General features: G+C 38.6%; 1 protein-coding gene across 3 annotated transcripts in view; it reads left to right on the top strand.

Annotated features, from left to right (window-relative positions):
• MTR4 (RNA helicase, ATP-dependent, SK12/DOB1 protein) overlaps nucleotides 1–22,650 on the top strand; it is a 330,317-nt gene that overhangs the window by 224,174 nt on the left and 83,493 nt on the right. For all 3 annotated transcript variants that reach the window (XR_016260991.1, XR_016260990.1, XM_089433314.1), the window contains exons 8-9: nucleotides 5,690–5,813; nucleotides 6,096–6,378. Coding sequence is in view for 1 of the 3 variants with exons in the window: in XM_089433314.1 (XP_089289440.1) it covers nucleotides 5,690–5,813; nucleotides 6,096–6,378 (407 nt within the window). In the remaining 2 variants the exon portion in view is untranslated. The remainder of the gene's footprint in view (nucleotides 1–5,689; nucleotides 5,814–6,095; nucleotides 6,379–22,650) is intronic.

Raw genomic sequence — 22,650 nt, 5'->3', positions numbered from 1 at the left:
TTTTGTGGGTCCTAGCAGTGTGGAAAAAGTCCCGAAAAAATAAGGATTTATTCCTAAAATTGTGATTTTTTCAGCAAAAGGATTAAATCGGCCGATTTTTTGGCAACTTTTTCATAAACGAAAAAATCGCGATTTTATTGAAATACTCCCGATTAAATCGCGAGTCGATGGAAAAAATCGACATGAAATTTTTTTGGCGGATAAAAAGCCGCAAAGGGTTATTTCAGTTTAGTTTTTGGCCTGTGCGTTTTTCATTGCTCGCTGTGGCTGCTGTGGAGAACCGAGAGAACGAGGGTTTGCAAGCGTGGAGAGGAGCCGGCGTAAATTCAAATTGTGACCCGGATTGATAGCATTTGCCAAGGTTGATCGTTGAATAATTGTTCCAGTTCAACATTGTCGGTAGATCCAATGTTAAATCCTTTCCTGTTTATTGCTTTTCATTTCCCTATAAATATTAAAAACAAAAGTCCTGCATGAATTGGTTCTACTGCTACACACGTTAAACTTTTAAAGGATTTTGGTGGTTGATTTCTCAATTTTGTGGGTTTGAAAATTTTCAATTAAGAAAGAACTCGAAGGGGTCTTTTCATGAACAATTATCAAACCAACAACCTTCTCTTCCCCTTTAGCACAAATATCAACACAAAAATATGCTTAATATAAATTTACTGAATGCTCCTTATTAAAAACTACAAGCCGTAGCATTGTGATCTAGAAACTTAACGAGTTAACAATTTATTAACCAGTGGAAAACCATTCCAAGTCAAAGGGAATTGAATCATTCATCGTATCATAGGATCAACAGTTACAGTGAAGGTCTGTTTAGGACAACAGAAAGCATGAATTTGATGAGTAAAATTCAACCAAAAAAATATCAACTGCTGTAGAAAAGGACGGTGAAATAGCTGAATAAAACCATTGAATATATGCTATATCTCGAGTCCTCATTAGTAATTACTAATTACCATATCAACACATCTAATATTTTTGAAATTTCTTAACAAGATGTGGAAATGACAAGGGCTGAAAATTGAAATCACAGTGACAGTACCACTTTCATGCATTCTTTCCATTCAAAGAAAATGCGAAAACAGTCATCAAGGCATTTTCATGGATAATAACAATAAAGTTATAAACTTCATCAATCGTGAAAGATTCATGGAAGCCAAATGGGGCTGTTCCAAAATCTGGGAACATGTTGAATCCAAACGTTGGGATGAAGTTGAATTCATCAAAAGGAAACTTGCTGATGCCTGTTACATGTTAGCTTTCCTCACTTGCACTATGCTAATTTTTTAACAGATTCATGCCCATGGAGTCACATTAATGCCTATGAAATTTGAATCTGTTAGTGGGCAGTGTAGAGTAGCACAGTTGCAGAAAGGGCATCAAATCACTGTGACTGGTCACTGAACGACATTTAATATTTCCATATTTTGGGAAAAATATGATCAAATTTTATGTGATGTATTACGGTATTACCTATAGATTCTTGTCATATATTATTGAGAAGTCATATATATTACAGTGACATTTTGTTCTGTCATTAAATTGATGGACCATTGCTACTATTTTGATGGATCATTGCTAATTGAATTTGTTCCAATTTTTTTGTGCCCAGGTTTAAACTTTAAATTCAAGCTCAAAGTTTAAAACAAAATGCCGAGGATTTTGGATTCTATGTGGAAGTTTGGTGAGCCTGATGCTACACCCGAAACTGGGGGGGTCAATAGAATGTATTTGACTTGCAATTTGTGTGGCAAGCATATGTCAGGAGGCATCAACAGATTAAAATTCCATTTGGGGAAAATTCCAGGGCAAAATGTTGAACTTTGCACAAAACCAAGTCCAGAAATCATCCGACGGGCCATTCAATCATTGATGGATAAAGAAGAAGGAAAAGACACCAGGGTAGCACTAAGAAACCAACTTGTAGGGGGCTCAAGGGTGGGGGGAATTGAGAGTGACAGTGCTTCTACAGCAGCATCACCTTCCTCACCCATGGGTACTCATCCTTCTATCTCATCTTTTTTTTGTTCCTAGAACAACAGTTGGTTCACAACCTGGGATCAAATCATCAATGCAAAAAAAGGAAAAGGTAGAAGCTGACAAGTTGGTCAGTAGGTGTCTTCTATGGAGTGATGTTCCTTTCAACATTGCCAAGACAAACCCATTCTACCAGCCTATGTTTGATGCTGTTGCTGTCGTTGGCCCGAGGTACAAAGCCCCCACCTTTGCAGAATTGAGAGGGCCCCTTCTTCAAGATGAAAAGACTGAGTGCACTGCTAGATTGGCAGAGTTTAGGGCATCATGGGAGCACACTGGATGCACAGTCATGTCAGATGGTTGGACTGACCTGAAGGGTAGGACCCTTCTTAACTTCTTGGTTAGTTGTCCCAAGGGGACAATGTTTATGAAATCTGTTGATGCATCTGCACACATTAAAGATGCACGTAAATTATGTGAGTTGTTGGACATCTTCATTCAGGAAGTAGGCCCAAGCAATGTTGTCCAAGTCATAACGGACAACGCTGCAAATTATGTTGCAACTGGCAAGATGCTTATGGAGAGGTATCCTAACTTGTTTTGGACACCTTGTGCTGCTCATTGCATTGACTTGATGTTGGAGGATATAGGTAAGATTCCTACTATGAGGGATATTGTTGAATCATCCAAGAGCATAACAAAATTTATATATAATCATTCATCTGTGTTTAGCTTGATGAGAAAACTCACCAACAACAAAGAGTTGGTGCGACCTGCCATTACACGATTTGCCATTACTTTCATATCTCTTCAGTCTCTATTGAATTCTATGTGGGAGGTGAAGAGCATGTTTCTCTCAGTGGATTGGCGTTCTTTATCTATTAGCCGCAAACCGGAGGGAGAGGGCATATGCAGACTAGTTTCATATGATCAGAGCTTTTGGGCAGGAGTAGAGGAGGTGTGCGCCATTTCAGAACCTTTGGTAAAGGTTCTTCGGTTGGTTGATGGAGACAAGCCCGCAATGGGCTACTTGTATGAGGCCATGGATAGGGCCAAAGAAGCCATCCGTGCTTATTATGCAGATAAGGGAGATGAGGGGTTAGAGAAACAACAGGTCATATGGAGAGTGATTGATCAACGATGGAACAATACCCTCCATCGCCCCATTCATGCTGTAGGTGTCTACCTCAACCCTGCATTTTCTTATGCTTATGGTTTCAGATTTGATGCCGAGGTGATGGATGGATTCTTCACTTGTGTCGAGAGGATGGTGTCATCTGAGCAAAAACGTGAGGAGATTTCTAAAGAAATGGAGGTCTATAGGATGGGAGGTGGCACATTTGGTTTTAACATGGCTATTAAGAATAGGACGACCGAAATGCCAAGTAAGCTTCAGTTTGTTTCAAACTTTCAAGTTTAGAATTTCAATGTTTTTTTTATGTTTCTCATTTTTCTTTTAACTTGTAGATGCTTGGTGGACAAGCTATGGTGCCAGAGTACCCTATCTCCAAAAGCTTGCCATTCGAGTGCTTAGCCAAACATGCAGTTCCTCTGGGTGTGAGCGCAACTGGAGTGTATTTGACAAAATACACTCCAAAAAGCGCAATAGGTAAAAACTAAAAAGATTTCAAATTAAATTTTTTGAATTCGTTTGATTAATTTTAATATTTAAATTTTCTAAGTACTAATTTACAATCTATGACCCTAATACAGATTGGAGTCCCAACGCCTCAATGACATGGTCTACGTCTACTACAATCTTCGATTGTGGGTGAGACAGCTTCAGAAACCTACTGATGTGGAAGCCATCTCATTGGACAATATTGATACCACCGCTTCATGGAGAGTCGAGACTGAGAGGCTGATCTTGGACACGATCCCGGATTGGTTAGGTGTGGATCTAGAGGATGTAGTACTTGCAGAGGAGGGAGAGCCAGAGATAGAGGAGGAGGAGGCGGAGCAACATCAGGGTCAGGAGGCAGTAGCAGAGCTGGATGAGGATGCTGAGGAGGTGACACCATCTAGGGTGGGCAACAGCAGCAGCAGCGTAGCACAGAGGCCACCTCTTCCATCGGCTTCTAGAGGACGATTGAATCCATTTCATTTTGTATCCCCAGGGGCAGGGTCTTCTTCCTCTAGAGGAAAAGGCAAAGCCATTCCCTATTCCCGTAAAAGGGGAAGATGATCTCAGTGACTGATTAGTGATTACTTGATGACTTTTAGATGACTCATGATGTACATTTATTATATTTTTTGTTGATATTTTGACTCTTGAGAGTTGAGACTCAGACAGGACCCAAAATTCAAAATTCAGTGGTTGATTCACTATTTTGATATGTGATGTAGCACTAGACTTCATATACATATTATATATTAGCTTTCTTTACATGTTTATGTGGAAATGCATTTATTTGATGTTGTGGATACTCTAGATGTTAAAAAAAATTAAAAAAATGAATACTTTTGTGTTTTTTTAATTTTGCTGACTTTTTGCCGACTTTTTCGAAAAACTCCCGACTTTGCCGAGTTTTTCAACTTTTGGACCCTTGCCGAATTAATCCCGACTTCAACTTTTTCCACATTGGGTCCTAGAGCATCAGGTTGACAAGTTCTGCGCTAAGCTTGCTGGTTCAGCACAAAACTGTTCTCAGAGGGTTTTTATAAACTAGTTAGGATTTTTGGAGGGTTGGGAGTTTTTGTTTTTATTTTTCTTTCTGAGGCTCTAGGCTGACTGCTCTTTTAGTCCCTAAACTGTCTGGTTGACCAGTTCTGTGCTGAGCCGTCTGGTTCAGTACAAATCTGTGTGTGATGGGTTCCATCCAGCTGTTCCTGGCCAATTTTGGCCAGAAATGGATGAGAACTGCCAGTTTGCATGAAACTGACCGGTTCTGACATCATTGATTAGTAGAAATGTTGGAAATGGTTTCTTTGCAGTAATTTTTAAATTTTTAAATTTATATATATATATATATATATATTTTTATAGTTGGATTTCAGGTGCTTATTGTAAGGTGTCATTCGCATTGTTTTGATGGGCAATGCTTTTGCATAATTGTTGAATAGTCAGTGATGTGATATCATGGGCATTCTTATATGCTTTGTATTAAGGAAGTGGATGTGATGGTGACCAGTAGGGTATGCTTGATTTCTTAATGTTGTGATACCCTAAAGGGTACTTATTGTTTTTCCAAAGCATGTATGCAGATGAATTTGAGTTTGACAATTCATCCAAGTTCATGAGTCTTGTTGAACCAGCTTTATTCAGATCTTTCTCTGCCTATTGGAAGTATACAACATAAGAATTGTTGTGTACTTCTCTATCAATAATCCCTTGCTTGTTTTCCATACAAATGGATATAATTGACGTGGCTCCAAATGTGCAATGTTCTTCTATTTGGTGATCTTTCAGGTAATATTTTGAATTTATCTATCAGTTATCATACTATTGTATGTTTTTTCTATCTTGAGGACCTTCTAACTGTTGTTTGCCCTATTTTAATTTTTTTCGATTTATTCTTTTCTAATTGCATTAAGTTTGATTTCTAGTCAGGTGGATCTATTCTCTTTTTACAGCTGTATTTCTACTCATAGAATGCTATGGCTACTATAGCCCATAATTGACAACAAACTAATATTTGTCAAATGATAGTGTTTAATGACCTTGTGTCAAACAATTCTTATTGTTTTGTCTGCTTTATGACAGTGCTTTCCATCTGAGCTACAATATGCTATTGAATCAGATGCGTTGCGAGGATGGTGATCCAGAGACTCTGCTGAGGCAATCTTTCTATCAGTTCCAGTCTGATCGTGCTCTTCCCAATCTTCAGGTTCATTATCTACATTGCAACCGAATACTAAATATTGTTTGTGCGGAGTGGATTCTCTTGATGAAAGTTCATTACAAAGCTTACTCTGCAACTTTGTCATTTTCTACTTGTCTCATGAGAAGCTCTGATTGTAGTTCAATACAGATGGGAATATGAAAAGGATTTAGTCTTCAAATCTCACTGTGTTATAGAAGTTTAGATCATGTTTTTGAATGAGCTAGATTGGAGTGATTTAATGATCCTGGCAATATTTTTTGTTTATTTGTTTATGCATGAATGCAGAAACGTGTGAAGGATCTAGAGGAACAGAGAAACTTGATTGTGATCGAGGAAGAAGATAAATTAAAAGATTATTACTCTCTATTCGAACAGCTCCGTAGCTTCAAGGGTGACATACGTAATATTGTATTTTTACCAAGACATTGTTTACCTTTTCTACAGCCTGGAAGGCTTATCCGCATTCTAAGCACAAGTGGAGAGAAAGACAAACTGTCTTTCTCACAGGATGAGCAACTAACTTGGGGTGTAATCGTGAACTTTGAGAGAGTGAAAAACACATCAAAAGGTAAAAGTTGATAATTTGAGGCATAGAGCTGGACTAGTGTTCTTTATGTTACGACTGATTGAAATCATAAGTACTGGGTTCTGAACTTATTGGTTTGGTAGTAGAGAAAACAGTTTGTTGCAATGTTCAATTGTATTTGCCATGTATATGTTTTCTTTGCTAGGATGAACATGAGTGCTTACCTCTTGCATTTGAATATGTTAATGAGTTAACGAGTTTGTTGTATCCATGTGTTGCTTTTTTCAATCATAGATATAGTGGTTGTGCTATTTTTTTTGATCCCATAAATATAACATTTACCTAGTACCAAAATGATAGATGAGCTCTCTGAAGCTTCAGCCAGAAATCCTTACCACGGGTATCTTTGGAGTTAAAAATATGTTATCATATTCATGTGATACAACTACCTAATACATTCCAAAATGTATATTGTACAGAAGAGCTAGGATTGATGGTGAAGACATGTTACATGCAACTATAATAGAAGCACACAAAAATAGCTGTGGTGGAATTTGGAACATACCCCTCCCATTATTAGGAGTAAACGACCTCAATATGACTCTCTTGTTGATTGTTTTCTTTTAACATTCTCTTATGGGGTAATATATACAAATTTGTGTTGTTTGAGGAACCTTGATTGAGAAACAAATATTTTTAATTTGGCTTATCCATCTATGTTGAAGTTTCCAGAGTATTCAGTGCCAATAGTGATGTAATCAAGGCCATGTTACCAGAATAGTACCAAATTAACTTGATTATCATACCACTGGATATTTCAAAGCTGCCTCAGGAGGAAAATGACACTAGTTAAATTTCTTATCCACCTCTTATCATCGTTGTGGGGCAAGCAAATCCATTTTGAAGATATAATAGTAGATGGCCTTATATTAAAAAATATCGTGAAATCTAGGTTGTCAAGGTGCATCGGTATGGGTAGGACACTTTTTGAAGCAAGGGACAAGGTATGTTAAGGATACACAAAATTTGATATATAGGGAAAAACGTAAGTGAAATTAATGTAAAATCAGCAGTGATTCATATTCATTTTCAGATTCAAATCATTCAAGCATTCAGCATTGAACAATGATTAGAAAAGCATGACCATTCTCATCGATAGCTATAGTCTTAAACCAGGTATATTAAAGAAATTGCTGAATGGCATTTACAAAAATGAAACGGAACAAACATCGGTCAGTCCTCATGGTGACTCTTGTGTTGTGTCATCATCATCATCATTGCTTAGACCCTCCTTCGATAAACTCTCTAGGTAATCATTGCTCTCAAGTATATGCTCCTAGAGGTAGCTCAGCAAGCCCATCTTGTTGTGTTTTGTCATCCAAACACACACCATCATCTGTCTATTGATCCCATTTCTGGAAAGGACCCTCCTTGTACCTAGGGTTTTCCAGGAAATGAGATGAATTTTGCTATGAATTTAGACTAAGTTCCTTGTCTTCCTTGATCTCAAATGCTTTGTATTCACTAGATGGATAAAAAATAAGCTCTTTGCCTTTCTTGATCCCAGCCACTTTCTATTCACTGGATGGGTGAAAGATTGAGTGCTCCATTTACTTTTACAGGACAAGGACTTGACTACTTGTGAGAGCAGCAGCGTGGCATATGCCGATGACTCTAGAGCGCCTATACCATGAAGCCACCGCCAATCAATTGGATCCTTGTTCCTATGCCAATCTCTCAAATTGGCTTGTGATCCAGACACACCCCTCCCACATCAAAATTGGGCAAACTAAGAAAATATGTTGGATGCCCCATTGTAGAACCATAAATCTTTTTAACATCATTTGTAAATTCTTTCACTATTTCTCTATTTTGGAAACAAGGCCTGCTTCTTGCCATAGGATACCATTTCAGATCAACTACATGAGTTGCAGCCGAAGAGGGATGTTCAATTTATTCCATTGCTCATGTATACATGTTTTCAATTATGGGTTTAAGTGTGGGTCCCTCTTATCTGTGCTGGATTGAATCCTATGTTGCATGGGGATGTGTCCCCCAAAAAGAATCCTCACACCCACCGTTCTGACATTTTGGAGAATCAGAGATGCTTAGGAAACATTCCAAAACTGTGGTGATGTGGGGACTTGTTGGCAATTGTCCCATACCTGAGATGTTTCGAACAGATTTCAGGGACATTTTGGGTATGTCTGTTCAGTTGTGACTATGGACATTGATGATGAGATATATCATATTGTTGAATCAATAACAAATCAGTTCAAAATAGTTCACGTTTGTTTTTGGAAGAGGCAGTGTTTTAGACAGAAAACATGTTCCCGGTTGTCGAAGTACAGATACTTTCTAAAGCAGTCACATTCCTACAAAAGAAAAGATGGAAGACAACGAAAAAAGATAACAGGAGCTAAACTAAACCACAAAGCAACATTCCCACCCTCAAATGTAAGAGTTTTATTTTTCTGACTTTAGGACAAAAGAAAATGGTCATACTTACAGGGAGAAGACCCCTGTAAGCAAACCACAAAAGCTTCGTGGCTCAAGTCCCAACATTATTGGACTACATCTGCTGAGACCGAAAAGGTTCAAAGAGTGAAATGCATGAATCATTGGTGTCTATAATTTCTAACATCCTTGGACCTAGAAAGCAGCAAGGAGTAAATAGCAGCTCCAACTAACATTCCATGTAGTCAACGCCAAATTTGAATTAAATGTTAGCCTAGATGATTCTCTACAGATAAATTCACCCCTTTAACTCTCTTCAGTTTGTTGCTGCTTGAAGTTGGATGCTACCTTAGATTTTGAATACTACATATTCAAAAACAAATTTAACCTATTGCCCAAAAGTGATCATCCAGAACCAAATAATTCACTCCAATAGCTACATCTGAGGATGATTGCTTTTGCTGTTCCTTTGTAGTTCTAATCATTGTGGAAGCTAATGTTCCCTTCGCCTCCGGTAGTCACTGAAGGAGAATGTGGCATGTGGCAAATCTTGTAGTATCTGGTTTAAGTAACTCCACTTTGGCAAACTAACTCCACTCTGGCAAACTTGTGAATGCTGTTAGTTACATATAAAACTCTGAAGTCTGTGAATATTTCAGCTAGAACCTGAATCCACTTGAGTTTGCCAATGTTTTTCAGTGCATTATTCAAAGAATGCACTGTAAATGATGTCCAACAAATATGCCTAGGTGTGAACATCAAATTATATATATATATATATATATATATATGAATATGAAAAATCAGAGCTGACTTGAACAATTGATGGCCTCTCAATATATGGGCCAGATATGGAAGAGACAATCATATTGAATAATGGACAATTCTGTCTATCGAACCGTGCATAACACAATCACATATCCATCCACAGTAAGATGCATTCAATGGCTGCATGTCAATCAACATAATTAGTCGCTTCATGTAACTAAGTGGCTTATACCCTGCTGGTCCATTTTAATGGTACAAACCATTTGTTCAAAACAGAATGAGTGGTCTGCAATGTGCATTGTGAGGGATGTCATGTGCCACTAAAAACCTTGCTATTGCATGATCAAGACCATCCCTACCCTTCCCATCAAACATATCATAAATGCTATCCATCTCAGCTCACTTATGTGATGTAGTTTGTATGTGTTTGGAAGCTTTTGAAGGTGTCACGTTCATTGCCACAAGCGTTAACATCATATGGCATTAATTACTCTTCACAATTATCATTAGGGTGTGCAATTTTCTTCTTGGGTGCTACTTGACCTTTTCCTGTCCAATAAAAATCATCACATGTGAAGATTCACTTCATTCCAAAACTTCCCTCATCCCCCACCCCACCAATAAAAAGGGAAAAAAGAAAAAACTTGGCAAGGGGACCAGAGCTGTTTCAGAAACAGTGAACCTTGGCTGAAACAACAAGAAAGACAGGGTGCACTGCCTTAGAAGAGCACTGATATGCAAAACGAATTCATCAAATTCAATATAAGAGCCAACAATCATGAAAAAGAGGAGGGCACTAGGGAAGAAGATGGTAAAAAATGGAGTATTTGTACTGGCTACTGTCCTGAAACCTGGCTGAGAAACCCAGTTTTAGACCTGCACTGCCTTGAAAAATGGAGTATTTGTACTTAAAATGGGGAAGAAGAGGAGAGTGCTGCCCAAAAAAGGGTACAAATCTGCAAAAAGTACCTTAACTTTGCTGAAAAGACCAAAAATTGCCAAAAGAGGAGGTTGCTGGTGAAAAAAGCCCAATAGTTTTGAGAACCCTAGTTTCAACCTTGAGACAGCCATGGGAACTGTTGACCACTACGTGTCAACAACCCATAGCAATACACCCCTTTTTTTCGCAAAAGGGATAGCGCCTGATCGATGTGTTCCTGCCATCTAGCTATCATCATCAGTTTGAGGATCATGTTATAATGTAAATCCATTCTGCATGTGTATAATGTAAATAATCTCAGCAGATCCGTGTCGTGTATGTAATTACCTAGGTAAACCTACTTTTCTGGTGACGATCTACATTCCGGGAGTTTTTTTGTCTCATCGATCCATTCTTGGATGGTCGACAGTGTTTTCCTTTAGCCTTACCCCAAAGCCGGAATGGATTTTGTCATTGGGATCTTAGGGGAGTTCTAGTGTTTTCTATCGAGTCTGTAAAAGTGATTTGGGAATAATCCTAACCATTTGGTTAGGTTATTTTATTACTAATTGTTTGGTCTGTTGGATTATATTTGTGTCGCAGAATTGAGTAGCCTGTGAGGTCTTTTTCAAATGGGTTTTCCCCCTTCAGATGTAAAAAATGTAAAAATCATGATGTAAAGTGTCTTGAGGATTAAAAAGATAATTTATCCCCTCATAGGTTAATTAATTAAATTTTCTGGCCAAAATTAATTAAAATCCTAAGCCAGAAATTTAATTAATTCTAGGTCCTAGGTAAATTTAAATTTTCTGAATGCAAAATTCGTTGGTCCTTAAAATATAAATTTTAAGAGGTCCAGGGACTAAGGTAAATTAATTATTTTACAAAATCTTAAGCCTTTGGTCCCTGGGGTTAAGTCAAAGTCAAAATTTCGAGGAAATTAATTCAAAAATTTAATTTTTGAATTAATTAAAATTCATTTAATTGAAAATTTCGAATTTCCTCAAGAATTTAAAATTTCGACAGATGAGATTAAAAGAAATTTTAATTCTCATCAACGGTCGAGATTGCTTTGACGATGATCACTTGAACTAGCCGTTGGAGGATTTATCTTTAAATAGGAGGTCATTTGTCAGTCAGTGGATCCAATCTCTGGATCGTGTATTAAGTGAAAAGCTCTCTTGTAATCTTTTTTATGAGAAATAAAGAAAGACTTTGGGGTTAAATTTCTGCTGGTGTTACTCTTCTTGGAAACACTGTAAGATGTGTCATTTTCATGCATAGGTTTCTTTTTAGCCATTGATGATAGCTTTTTTAGGAGCGATTTGAGTACAGGTATCTTGCTCAGTCACTGGGGTTTGAATGATAATTTAAGTTTTGAATATAATAGCAGGTATCTCTTTTTATCTGAATTTTATTATCGTTTTCTCGCTCTATGTTGATGGTTAAATTGATTTTTGCAGGAAATCCTTGATTATTAGATCATTGGGCATTCGGGGAAGTTCTCGGCTGAACCAACCAACTTTTGATCCGTGTTTTCTGAAGAGCCCAACTTGATTTAATCCCGAGCTTATTATAATATATTTTTTTATGGGTGGTGCATGAAGGATTTTGAGCTCAACACCTCCTTTAAAATTGAAAAATTTAATTTTTTCTGTGCTAAATCAATAGATCTGGCTGTTGAGAGCCTTAGATTTTCAGATTTGGGAGCGGAGTTGGACTCACATTCCCTAGTTCTGATAGATCTGCCATTTATGTACAAAGACCTGTGATTATTTTCAGTTTTTTAACTTCGGTTTTCTGGGTTTTAGTTTTTTGGGTCATTGTATATATCGTTTGGGTGTTTTTTGTTGTCTTGCAGCTATAGATCTGAAAAAGTAATCTGTGCAGAGTCCAGATCTAGGCCCTGGAGGGTAAGATCTGGATCTCTGGGGTTCATCAACATCATTTTGCAGAAATTTTATTGGAAAGAATTTTGCAGTCCAGGGTTTCAAATTCAATATATATATATTTTTTTTCAATTTTTTGGAAGATTTTTTTAGGATTTCATCGACAAAACTTTAAACAAAGATATAACATCTTACATTTGGGAATTTTTGTGTTTTATTGGGCACCATTTTTTATTATATATAACTGAATTTGTCTGCTGCTTGAGGTTTTCATTTTTTGTTGCAGGAATATTTTCGAAATTTTTAGGCAAACTGCTTAAAACCCTCATCTCTTCGCTTGCCTTTCCTCCCAGTGGCTCCAAATCAAACCCCGCATCCTTCATCCTCTGCACCTTTCTCTTTGGCGGATCTCATTTGCATGCTGCCTGCAAGTGCACACAACAGATCCAGACAACTCCCTCCTGCCATATCCCTTCCTCGCCATCAAACCCTGCTGATTCGTGTAGCTTATTGGCCCCTTGACTTACGGATCCTTCTCCCCTCCTGCGTGAGTATATCAAGCTCCTTCGAGCTTCTCTCCTCGCTACGTTTTCATCACCATCATTGCATCTTTCGTTGCTGCGTGAACCCTCATTGCTTCGTAACCTGCTTTCTGTCGGCCCTTATTCCTCATTCGTTCTCTCCAATCCTTTCTGTTGGATCTTCACGCCAGCTCTGCTCCTCGACTCTTCCACCGCAGCCCTCAATTTTGTCCTTGATCTGCTGTTTGCCTTGGAAACGTCGATTGCTTATCTAAACCCTTCCACGCAGTCTCTCCCTTTCCATCCTCTGCCATCGAACTTGTCCGCTTCTGCTCTCCAACATAGTCCTCTTGTCCGCACATCCTTCTGTCGTCGAGTTCCTGCAACTGCAACAACAATAAACACAATCGACTTTCCATTTCTTTTTTATTTTTTATTTTTATGCATGTATGCGGGTTAAGGTTTAGACAGATTTTTTAACATTCATTTTTCTTTTATTTCACATATAGGTTTAATTCTTATAATTTCTTCGATTTCCTTTTGGTTTTGTATTTTATCTTAGAATTACTTTCTTTTATCGAATTTCATTGTTATCCTTTTATTTAGTTGGTATAAAGTTAGCTTATGTGCATTCTTTTTAAGTGTCATTTGATTTCATTTAATAAAAAATCTAAAACATTTTAAAAAATTATTTCTTTTTTTTTGGTGACATTTGATTTTGTTTTTGGTTTTATATTTTGATTCTTTATTTTTTACAAAATTAAAAAGACATTAAAAATTAAAAAAAATAAAAAAATCCTAAAAACATTAAAAATTCTAAAAATCCTAAAAAATTCTAAAATACTTAAAAAATCTAAAAATATTTAAAAATATAAAAATCTAAAAAATCTTACAAAAACATTAAAACATTTAAACATCAAAAAAATTCTAAAAATCTTAAATTTTTGGTGACTTGAGAATTAAAAATGAAATAAATTAAGGGGTTTTCGCTTAATGTGGCCTATGACCCATTAAAAATTCCGATTTTTTAACCTGTTGATTTGTTTTACTTCTTTAGTTATCGCACAAAGGAATAATTAAGATTTGAATTTCAAGTTCCGTAGTGTTATTAAATGCATATTTTTCTATGTTCAAGGTGCAATAAACGTATTAAATCATATTTCGCTGTTGGAGAAAGTTGTTTAAATCTAGATCTGGGCAGTTAACAAAAATCATTTTAAATCTGGAGTCTCTTGCATGTTAAAGTCATTATTCGTCACATATTGGAAAAATTATTCTTGATGACTTGTTTTCTTACTTGATCTATGGTTAATTCAAATTAAAGGCACTCGTCGATAATTATCTCTAGTTGGTGGTCGTGTCTTGGTCACATTAGAGTTTAATCTATTCATCTGAGTTAATCGAGATTCATTTAAATTCATTCAAGTTGTCCGTCATTAAAGTCTCCTAAAGCCCGTGTTTCACAGGCTTTCTCATCCATCTACCTCAGGGACTACTCCCCTTGACTTGCCTAGGAGAAAGTCTAAACAGAGTGAGTAAGGATCAAGAGTGACAACCCTTACTTTGAGCGTCGTCGCGGTGCCTAGATACTTTGTGCGACAACAGGAACAACATTGGATAAGGAAGTGTCACAAGAACTTTGGTACCATGTTGAAATCATGGATATATGGCAAAAACTTTAGCAAATGCTAATCCAACCAAGTAGAACACTTCAGGTTTATAGAAATACTATTCAAGAGTATATCATATCAATAGGGAGTGCTCAAGAGACAGATAAAGACAAAGGGAACACAAGAACAAGAGCGATATGCTGCCCATAGGCTAAAGAATCAATGCAGGAGGCATGAGTTATGTATTTTAGTACAACTCATGAGGTGGAGAATCTCCTTCCATTTGGGGGTTATCGGCCTAGATAAATGCTTAGGCCGAAATTAGTCACCTAAACAAATGTAAAATAATGTTGACTAGGTCGGCTCTTAAGCCATAACCTAGTGATACAATTAATGAGGGCACTTAGCTATAGAGGATCATATGTGGAGATTACCATCATGAGAGAGAGAGTATATTAAATAAAATAAAATTTTAGTAAAAGGTCCACGAGGCCAACTAACCTAAACACAAAACGACTTACATATCATTGCAACATTTTTATACTAATGGCAGAAAAACATAAATGTGTAGAAGAGACATTTTCCCATTCGATATCAACTAGTGTTGTGTTACTCATTTGAATTCGATTCCCAAAGATAGGTCAACTATCTGATGGTTTGGTTCTCAACACCCTCTCTCTAATGCACATCATCTTTGTTGCCTTCTTTATGGTGACTTCTATGTTGAAATTTGGTAGCTCAGGGAGAAATTCCCTTGGGGAAGCCCTTCTCACCCTAAGGAGACCCTACTAGCCCTTGGAAGAATTTAATTTGCACATGGGAAAATATTATTTTTAATGTGGAACCATGACAACACAAAAAGTACAAGTCGGCCTGGAAGAGGAAATTCGACCCCCAAGACAACATATAAATAGACATCACTTGGAAAGTTGGAAGCATCATCACACATTCATCTCTTCATCTCTTGGTTCGATTTGGTTTGAAAATTACAGGTCCGTGTTCACACGTGGGAAGGAAAGAGAGGGTAAATATGTTGACGAACATTGAATTCTGTTTTGGGACTATTTGACTAGCTTTGATTTGGATTTGACTTGGGACATTTTGACTTGGGTTGACCGCATTCTTTGATTGTCTTGGAGGCCGAGTTTGAGGAGAAGACTTTGACTGAAGATTTTTGGGCATGTGTTGACTGGTTTGGCAGTAGGTCTGATTAGGGTTTTGACCACAGACTTTATCTCTCCTGTGATCGAGAGTTTGACACTGTTTTGACTAGGTTTGATTGAGCAAAAGAGGCCGCATTGTTTGATTGACCGAACTGTTTAGAGTAGATTTGACGATTAGCCAAGGACTGGTTAGGGCTGCGTTGATTGTTGTTGACTTTGACTGAAAAAATGCAGTATTGAAGCTTGACCAAATTTGACTTTTATGCTCAAAATTGATTAGATATTGACTGGTTGACTTGGTTGGTCAAGGCTTTGACCTTTGACTCATTGTTGATGTACTTGGACTATGTATCTTTTTGCTGAACATTTGATGACAATCTAAAAGAAGAAGAATTTGGAAAGGGTTTTCCCCCTTGTGTGGTTTTTCCTAGGTCTTTGACAAATCTTTGTGTCTCTATTGTTCTTGGCTATCTTCTATTGTGCACTTGGTTTTAATGCACCAGATTTATTGAATGCATCCAGCACATTCGCCAACCTGTCCATGATATCCTAGATAAAGCCAATGCCAAGTATAAACAACGTCATGATCAACATCGGGTGCCACATAAGTTTCAAGTGGGCGACAAAGTTTGGTCACATTTGCACAAGGAATGCCTTACTAGAGCCTATCAGAAGCTTCGATCACTCTGATACGGGCCTTACACTGTCACCAAGGTTGCGGGTGACAATGCTTTCAAGCTCAACATTCCCCCATTCCTTGGCCTACACCCATTGTTCAATGTGGACCACCTTCGACCATACTTTCCACCATTGCTGGACACATCAGACATTGTTGAGCAGTGGACACCAATAGAGCTCAACCCAGATTGCATTGAACAGACCACAACTGATTAGATCATGGAAAAACAGATTAAGGATACTCACCAATAGAGGATACAACTGTATCGGGTTGTCAAAGCCGACAAGCTCCTACACCAAGGCAAGTGGCTCACCAGGGACCAAATTCAATAGAAGTTTCCCCATCTTATGGAGGCACTCAACACAATGGGACCATTGCTTCCTAACAGGGGAGGATTGATCTAGATGGATATTGGTGGCCACCCCGCCTATTCCACCCCCAACACTGTTTCCTTTCAGACTTCAGTTACCTTAATTCTAGCACAACTTTCTATTTTTGACAATTTTTCAGGTCCTAAATTTCCAAAGCCGTTTTGAGGTCGTAAAAGACATTTTTTTGGGAAAAGGGAGAGGCTGGAAAAGTGTCAGAATCTATTTAACACATTTTTTTTTGCGCCCTCATGGAGATCTTCAAAACAAGGTATTATGATAACCAAACGAAGATCATATGCCAAAGTTACGACCCCGGGAAGTTGGCGATCCAACTTACCCCAACGGGGCCCAAAACCGTTGGTGCTTCATCTCTTAGGGTTAGGGTTTCACACTTCTTCTTTATGATAAAAAGGCCTTTGAGCCTCATTGTAACATAGTTCAGAAGGCATGTAGCTGTCACATCTCTTCTTAGAGATAAGCTACCATCACTTGAGCTAGTTTGTTCCATTCTACATGTAAACAATTTTCAGTACTTGTTATTAATTAATTGAAGTTTTTTCTTTTACTGTATCTTTGTGTTCTATTTAAGACTGTATTTCATTTCTTTCCTTCATATATCTAGATCAATAACAGGTCTAACTATACAAGAAGAAGAGATGCTCCTACTGCTCGTGAAGAAAGCCACCGTCCTCAAAAGAGATCAAGGAATTCAAGGTATAATAATAATGCAACTGCTACTCAATCTGAATATTTTCTTATTTCTGCTCTTTCTAGTTCCTATCCTCTAGATCCATTTCATATTTGGTTTGTAGATAGTGGGGCTTCTACACACTTCACTGGTTATCATGAAGTCCTCTCAAACTTGGTTGAGAGGGAGATTAATTTGAAGATCATTTCTTGGGGACAATTCTACTTATTCGTTGAAGGGATTTGGTTTTGTTTTATTTCATTTGGATTATGGTCAAACTATGTGAAAATTTCACCATTGAAATCCTATTGCAACAACTAGTAATATTTCTTCTAACTGTTAATTAGATTAGAAGTTTATTGCTATGACAACAACGGAATAAACACATTGCAATCTTCACAAAAATACCGTGGAAAATAATAGCAATGGAAACTGAGAAATATTCTAGCACATAAAAATTGACACTTATTTTTTGGACAAAAGTCCCCGAAAAAACCCAACTTGGGAAAATCGGTGCAATAACTGAGGGTTTTAATTATTAAGCAACAGTGAATTTCTGAGTACAATAAATATCACCAAACTGGCGAATCTATCCAAGAGAAATATTGGCAAAAATTCTTTGAGAGAAATTACCCTCTCTTCGATTAATCCCGACACTTGGCTGCTGCTAAAAAGCTAGCCGTCCAACTAGGCCTGCATGGGCTTTGCGTCACTTTGGCATTGCTTGCCACATGTGCTGTCTGAATCGACTGTCAATCTAGTTGTCTTGGTTGCTACTGATTGGGAAAATGCTTCTTCGACCTTTTGGAAACTCTTCCCGGCTTCTGGAACTGAAAACGTCTTCCCCTCCAACAAAATTGAACTGCTTACTTGAGGCTTTGCATTGCCTCTGCGCAACCTCCTGGAAGAAATCTCAGCCTCCTCTTTCTAACTCTCCGGAACTAGAAAATCTTCCTTTGGACTCACTGCCTTAGCCCCTTTTGCTTCCTTCTCTGGCTCGAACTCTTTTGACAGCTGCTGTTGCTCTCCGGAGAATCGAACTGCCCAAGGAAATCGATCTATGTGTGTGTGTGTTCTCCATCTACCCATCGACGTCCTCTTATAATCTCTAGTTGGGACTCCAATGACGAAGATTAAAACATAATCGATGGCTGAGATTATTTCTAGATCGATCCATGTGAGTTTCTAGATGATTCACACATTTCTCAATTAATATTGATTAATTAATCCCTTTTCCTAAGCTTTGACTTAGCAAATGTTTAGAATTAGGCTAGTAATTTAATTGAGACACTTCTAGGTGGAATTTCCAGAAACGATTTGTGGGTTATGGAGAACTCCTGTGTTTTAGCCTCTCCACAAGGTTTCGAGACTAGAACACCTCCAGTGTTACAAAAACACACTCCCTCTTAGCAAGGAAGGTGTTCTAGTGCTGCACTTTTGCTACAACACCCTGTCTTTGTTTCAACCTCTATCACGCTGCTGATGTCTGGACACTGTGGCTATCTACCACTGCCCACCAACCACTATGCAACTCTGATGTTGCATCCGCGCTGCTATTGACACTGCTATACTACTGCCAACTCTGCATTTGCGCTGCACATCCCTCTAATCTGTTGCTGTTGCAATTGCAACAATTGCAACTGAGAAGCATCCTAAACACTGAGTAAACCATGTCTCTATTGCATCTCTCTCCTGAGTCCTGACTACTAGTAGTACCTGCACTATCTATTGAAGAATCTACGTTGCTGTTGACTCTACTACTAAGCCCCTTGCTCTGCGAGCAACACTGTATTGCGCTCCTCAGCACCTGACTGCCAGTAGTTTGCAACCGTCACTCTTAAATTTGACTGCATCTTTGACGTTCATACATCCTGCTACTGAATATTTTGGGCCCCCATAGCAAGGTAATGATCCATGAGGAGGACAACTTATCTATCTCTACGGACGCTGCCACTTGGTCCTGCTTCTCTTGCTTGTCCTTCTTCTTGAGAGGACATTGGGTACTGTAATAGCTAAACTCGCCACACTTGAAGCACTTGACCTTAGATAGGTCCTTCTTGTTCTTCTCCCCCTATCCTTGATTGGGACCCTTTGATGCTAGGGCCACATTCTCCTCTGCCTTCTCACCCTTCACACCCTTGTTGATGCTTCTGTTGATGGCGCTCTTTAATAGAGCTCGCCTCGACTCCTCCTGTTGTAGGTTGGACCACATCCTATCCCATCTAAGCAATGTGTCTTTGCCCAAGATACTTTGGACAAACAACTGATACTCCTTTGAGACACTATTCAATGCCAACCATACAAGCTCTGATGGTTGAGGTTGAGGTGCCTCCCCAACGACTGCAAGTTCATCACATACCTCGTGAATCCTGGTGAGGAAGGCATCAATGCCTTCACCCTTCTGCATCTTGATGCTCCTCATCTATTCCTGGAGAAACATCTTTCGTTGCTTGAAAGTACTCTGATATCGCTGGGAGAGAGCATCCCACATTCTTGGGTCGTACCTTTGTCTACCACATGTGAGACTATATGATCTCGGACTCCATCCAAGAGCATCTGCTTCGCCTTTGCCATTTCTTTCCTGTACTCCTTTAGCTGATTTGCATCCTGGGGTACTACCACCATATTATCTACATAGGCTTTCAGGCCATATTCATCTAGAAGGAAGGACATCCTAGCCTTTCAGATGACATAGTTGGAGGCTCCCTCCAAACTATCCTAATCTCTAAGCCCAACTGTGGCCATTTTTGAATCTGGTTGAAAATCTCCCTCTTTCTCTGCCTGGCTGCTGAATCTGCTATTCACGCTCCCTTCTGGAGTGAGAAACTTTGCTTGCAACCACTGCCAACCGTAACTGGAAGACTGGATCTCTAAAACTCGAAACCCCTTGAGAGGAATTTCCCTTTGTGTGTGCTTTTCTCTTCCACTCGACGTTGATTCTGCTACCGCAAATCGCTGCAAAACCCGTCTGCGCCCAAACAAGGAATCTACTCAGCGAAAATCTGAGCTACTGCCGCCCCCTCTGCCCACTGGAATCACCTTTTCTGGCAAGTTGAATGTTTCTGCCCACCTGCATTGAAAAATTGAACTTACTCAAGCAACTCGCACTGCTCAGCTTAGGCTCTGCGCAACCTCCAGAAATTCGTCCTGCTGCTCCCTATGAACAAAGAATTTTTGCCTCCGCTTTTGAGCTTCCCTATTTGATCAATCTCGCTCTAATACCATGTGAAAATTTCACCATTGAAATCCTATTGCAACAACTGGTATTATTTCTTATAACTATTAATTAAATTAGTAGTTTATTGCTATGACAACAACGAAATAAACACTGCAATCTTCACAAAAATACTACTGAAAATAATAGCGCTGGAAATTGAGAAATATTCTAGCACACACAAAAATTGACACACTTATTTTTGGACAAAAGTCCCCAAAAAAATCCAACTTGGGAAAATTGGTGCAACAGTTGAGGGTTTTAATTGTTAAGAAGCATTTGACATGTTTAAGGACTTCAATAGAAAATCAAACAGGAAAGAGGATCAAAATCTTCAGGTTTGATAATGGAGGAGAATTCTTTTGAAATGAGTTCATTGACTTTTGCAAGAAATCTGGAATCAAGAAAGAGACGATCGTACCTTATAGCCCCGAGCAGAATGGAATAGCTAGAAGGAAGGACAAGACTATCATGGAAGCCGCCCGAACTATGTTGCATGATCAAAAGCTGCTGAAGTTTCTACAGGGAGAAGCTGCAAACACTGCTGTCTATGTTCAAAATAAGACTTCTCATCAAGCCTTGGGTGATAAGAATTCCGAAGAAGTTTTCACATGTGTGAAGCTTGATGTTGGATATTTTAGGATCTTTGGCTACCCCATTTATTTTCATGTGCCAAAGGACAAAGGAACAAGCTGGAAGCTTCAGGAAATAAATGTACGTTTGTTGGCTATTGTGAAAATTCTAAAGCTTATAGAATATATATACCTGGTCAAAGGAATATAGAATTTGGCAAGGATGTGACATTTAATGAAGATTCTACGCTTGGGAAAGCAAGGGGCACTTCTCCCCCTCCCAATGTTGGAAGAAGGGATGATGCCTTGGATGAACATGAAGACTCTCCCATCCTTGGGCCAGGTACTGATGTTGCTGATGATCCCATGGAACCCATGGACCATTTGGATCCACCTCCGTGTGATCCTCCCGCCAGGAAATGTTGCAAGAGGAATTTTCAAGGAAAGGAAGAAGCCATGCCGATATTAGGGATATGTTGTTGCGATGAGCAACATGATACAGGCTGAACCACACACTTTTGAAGAAGCAGTGAAAGAACAAGTATGGAAGGATGCCATGGTCGAGGAATATGAGTCCATTATGAAGAATGATGGGTGGGAAGTAGTTCCGAGACCTGAAGGAAAGTTTGTTGTGACTTCTAAATGTTTGTACAAGATTATGCATGGTGCAATTGCAAGTATCAAGAAATGCAAGGCATGATTTGTGGCTAGAGGTTTCTCCCAGAAAGAGGGAGAGGACTGATGACATTTTTGCATTGGTTGCCCGCTACACTACCATTTGATCTATTGTTACTCTTGCCGCTAGCTAGGGATAGACACTTCACCAGATGGATGTGAAGACAACGTTTTTACATGTCATTCTCAAGGAAGAAGTATATGTTGAGAAATCACAGGGCTTTGAGGAACATGACAAGGAGACTCATGGGTGCCGACTGAAGAAAGCACTTTATGGATTGAAGCAAGCCCTAGGGCTTGGTATGCTTGCATTGATAGCTACTTGGTGAAGCTTGGATTTACGAGAAGCAATGTTGATTTGAATCTCTACTTCAAAGTTGTCCAAGGTATGCCCTTGATTTTGGTATTATATGTTGATGATTTATTCTTGATAGGTGGAGAGCCTCTTATTCTCGAGTGTAAAAGGGAGATGGCCTCTAAATTTGAGATGAACAACCTTGGATTGGTGCACTACTTCCTAGGCTTAGAGGTGTGGCAAAGACCTGGTGAGATTTTCCTTTCTCAAGGGAAATATGTTGTCAAAGTTCAGGAAATATTTCAAATGGTAGAATGCGAGGCCATGGCCACATTGATGGAGATGAATTTCAAGAAGTGATGTGGTGAAGCTGCAAGACCTCACTTGGCAAATCCCTTTGAGTATCGACAGTTGATTGGAGCATTGATGTTCTTGGTGAACACTAGAATGGACATATGTTTAGCTGTCAATACTCTGAATCAATTTATGACTG

This window comes from Pinus tabuliformis, chromosome 5_1, assembly GCF_031772625.1.
Source record: "Pinus tabuliformis cultivar Carrire ecotype Pingquan chromosome 5_1, CPIR1, whole genome shotgun sequence".
Lineage (NCBI taxonomy): Eukaryota > Viridiplantae > Streptophyta > Pinopsida > Pinales > Pinaceae > Pinus > Pinus tabuliformis.
The sequence above is the reverse complement of the archived record's forward strand: the minus strand, read 5'-3'. Positions and strand labels throughout refer to the sequence as shown.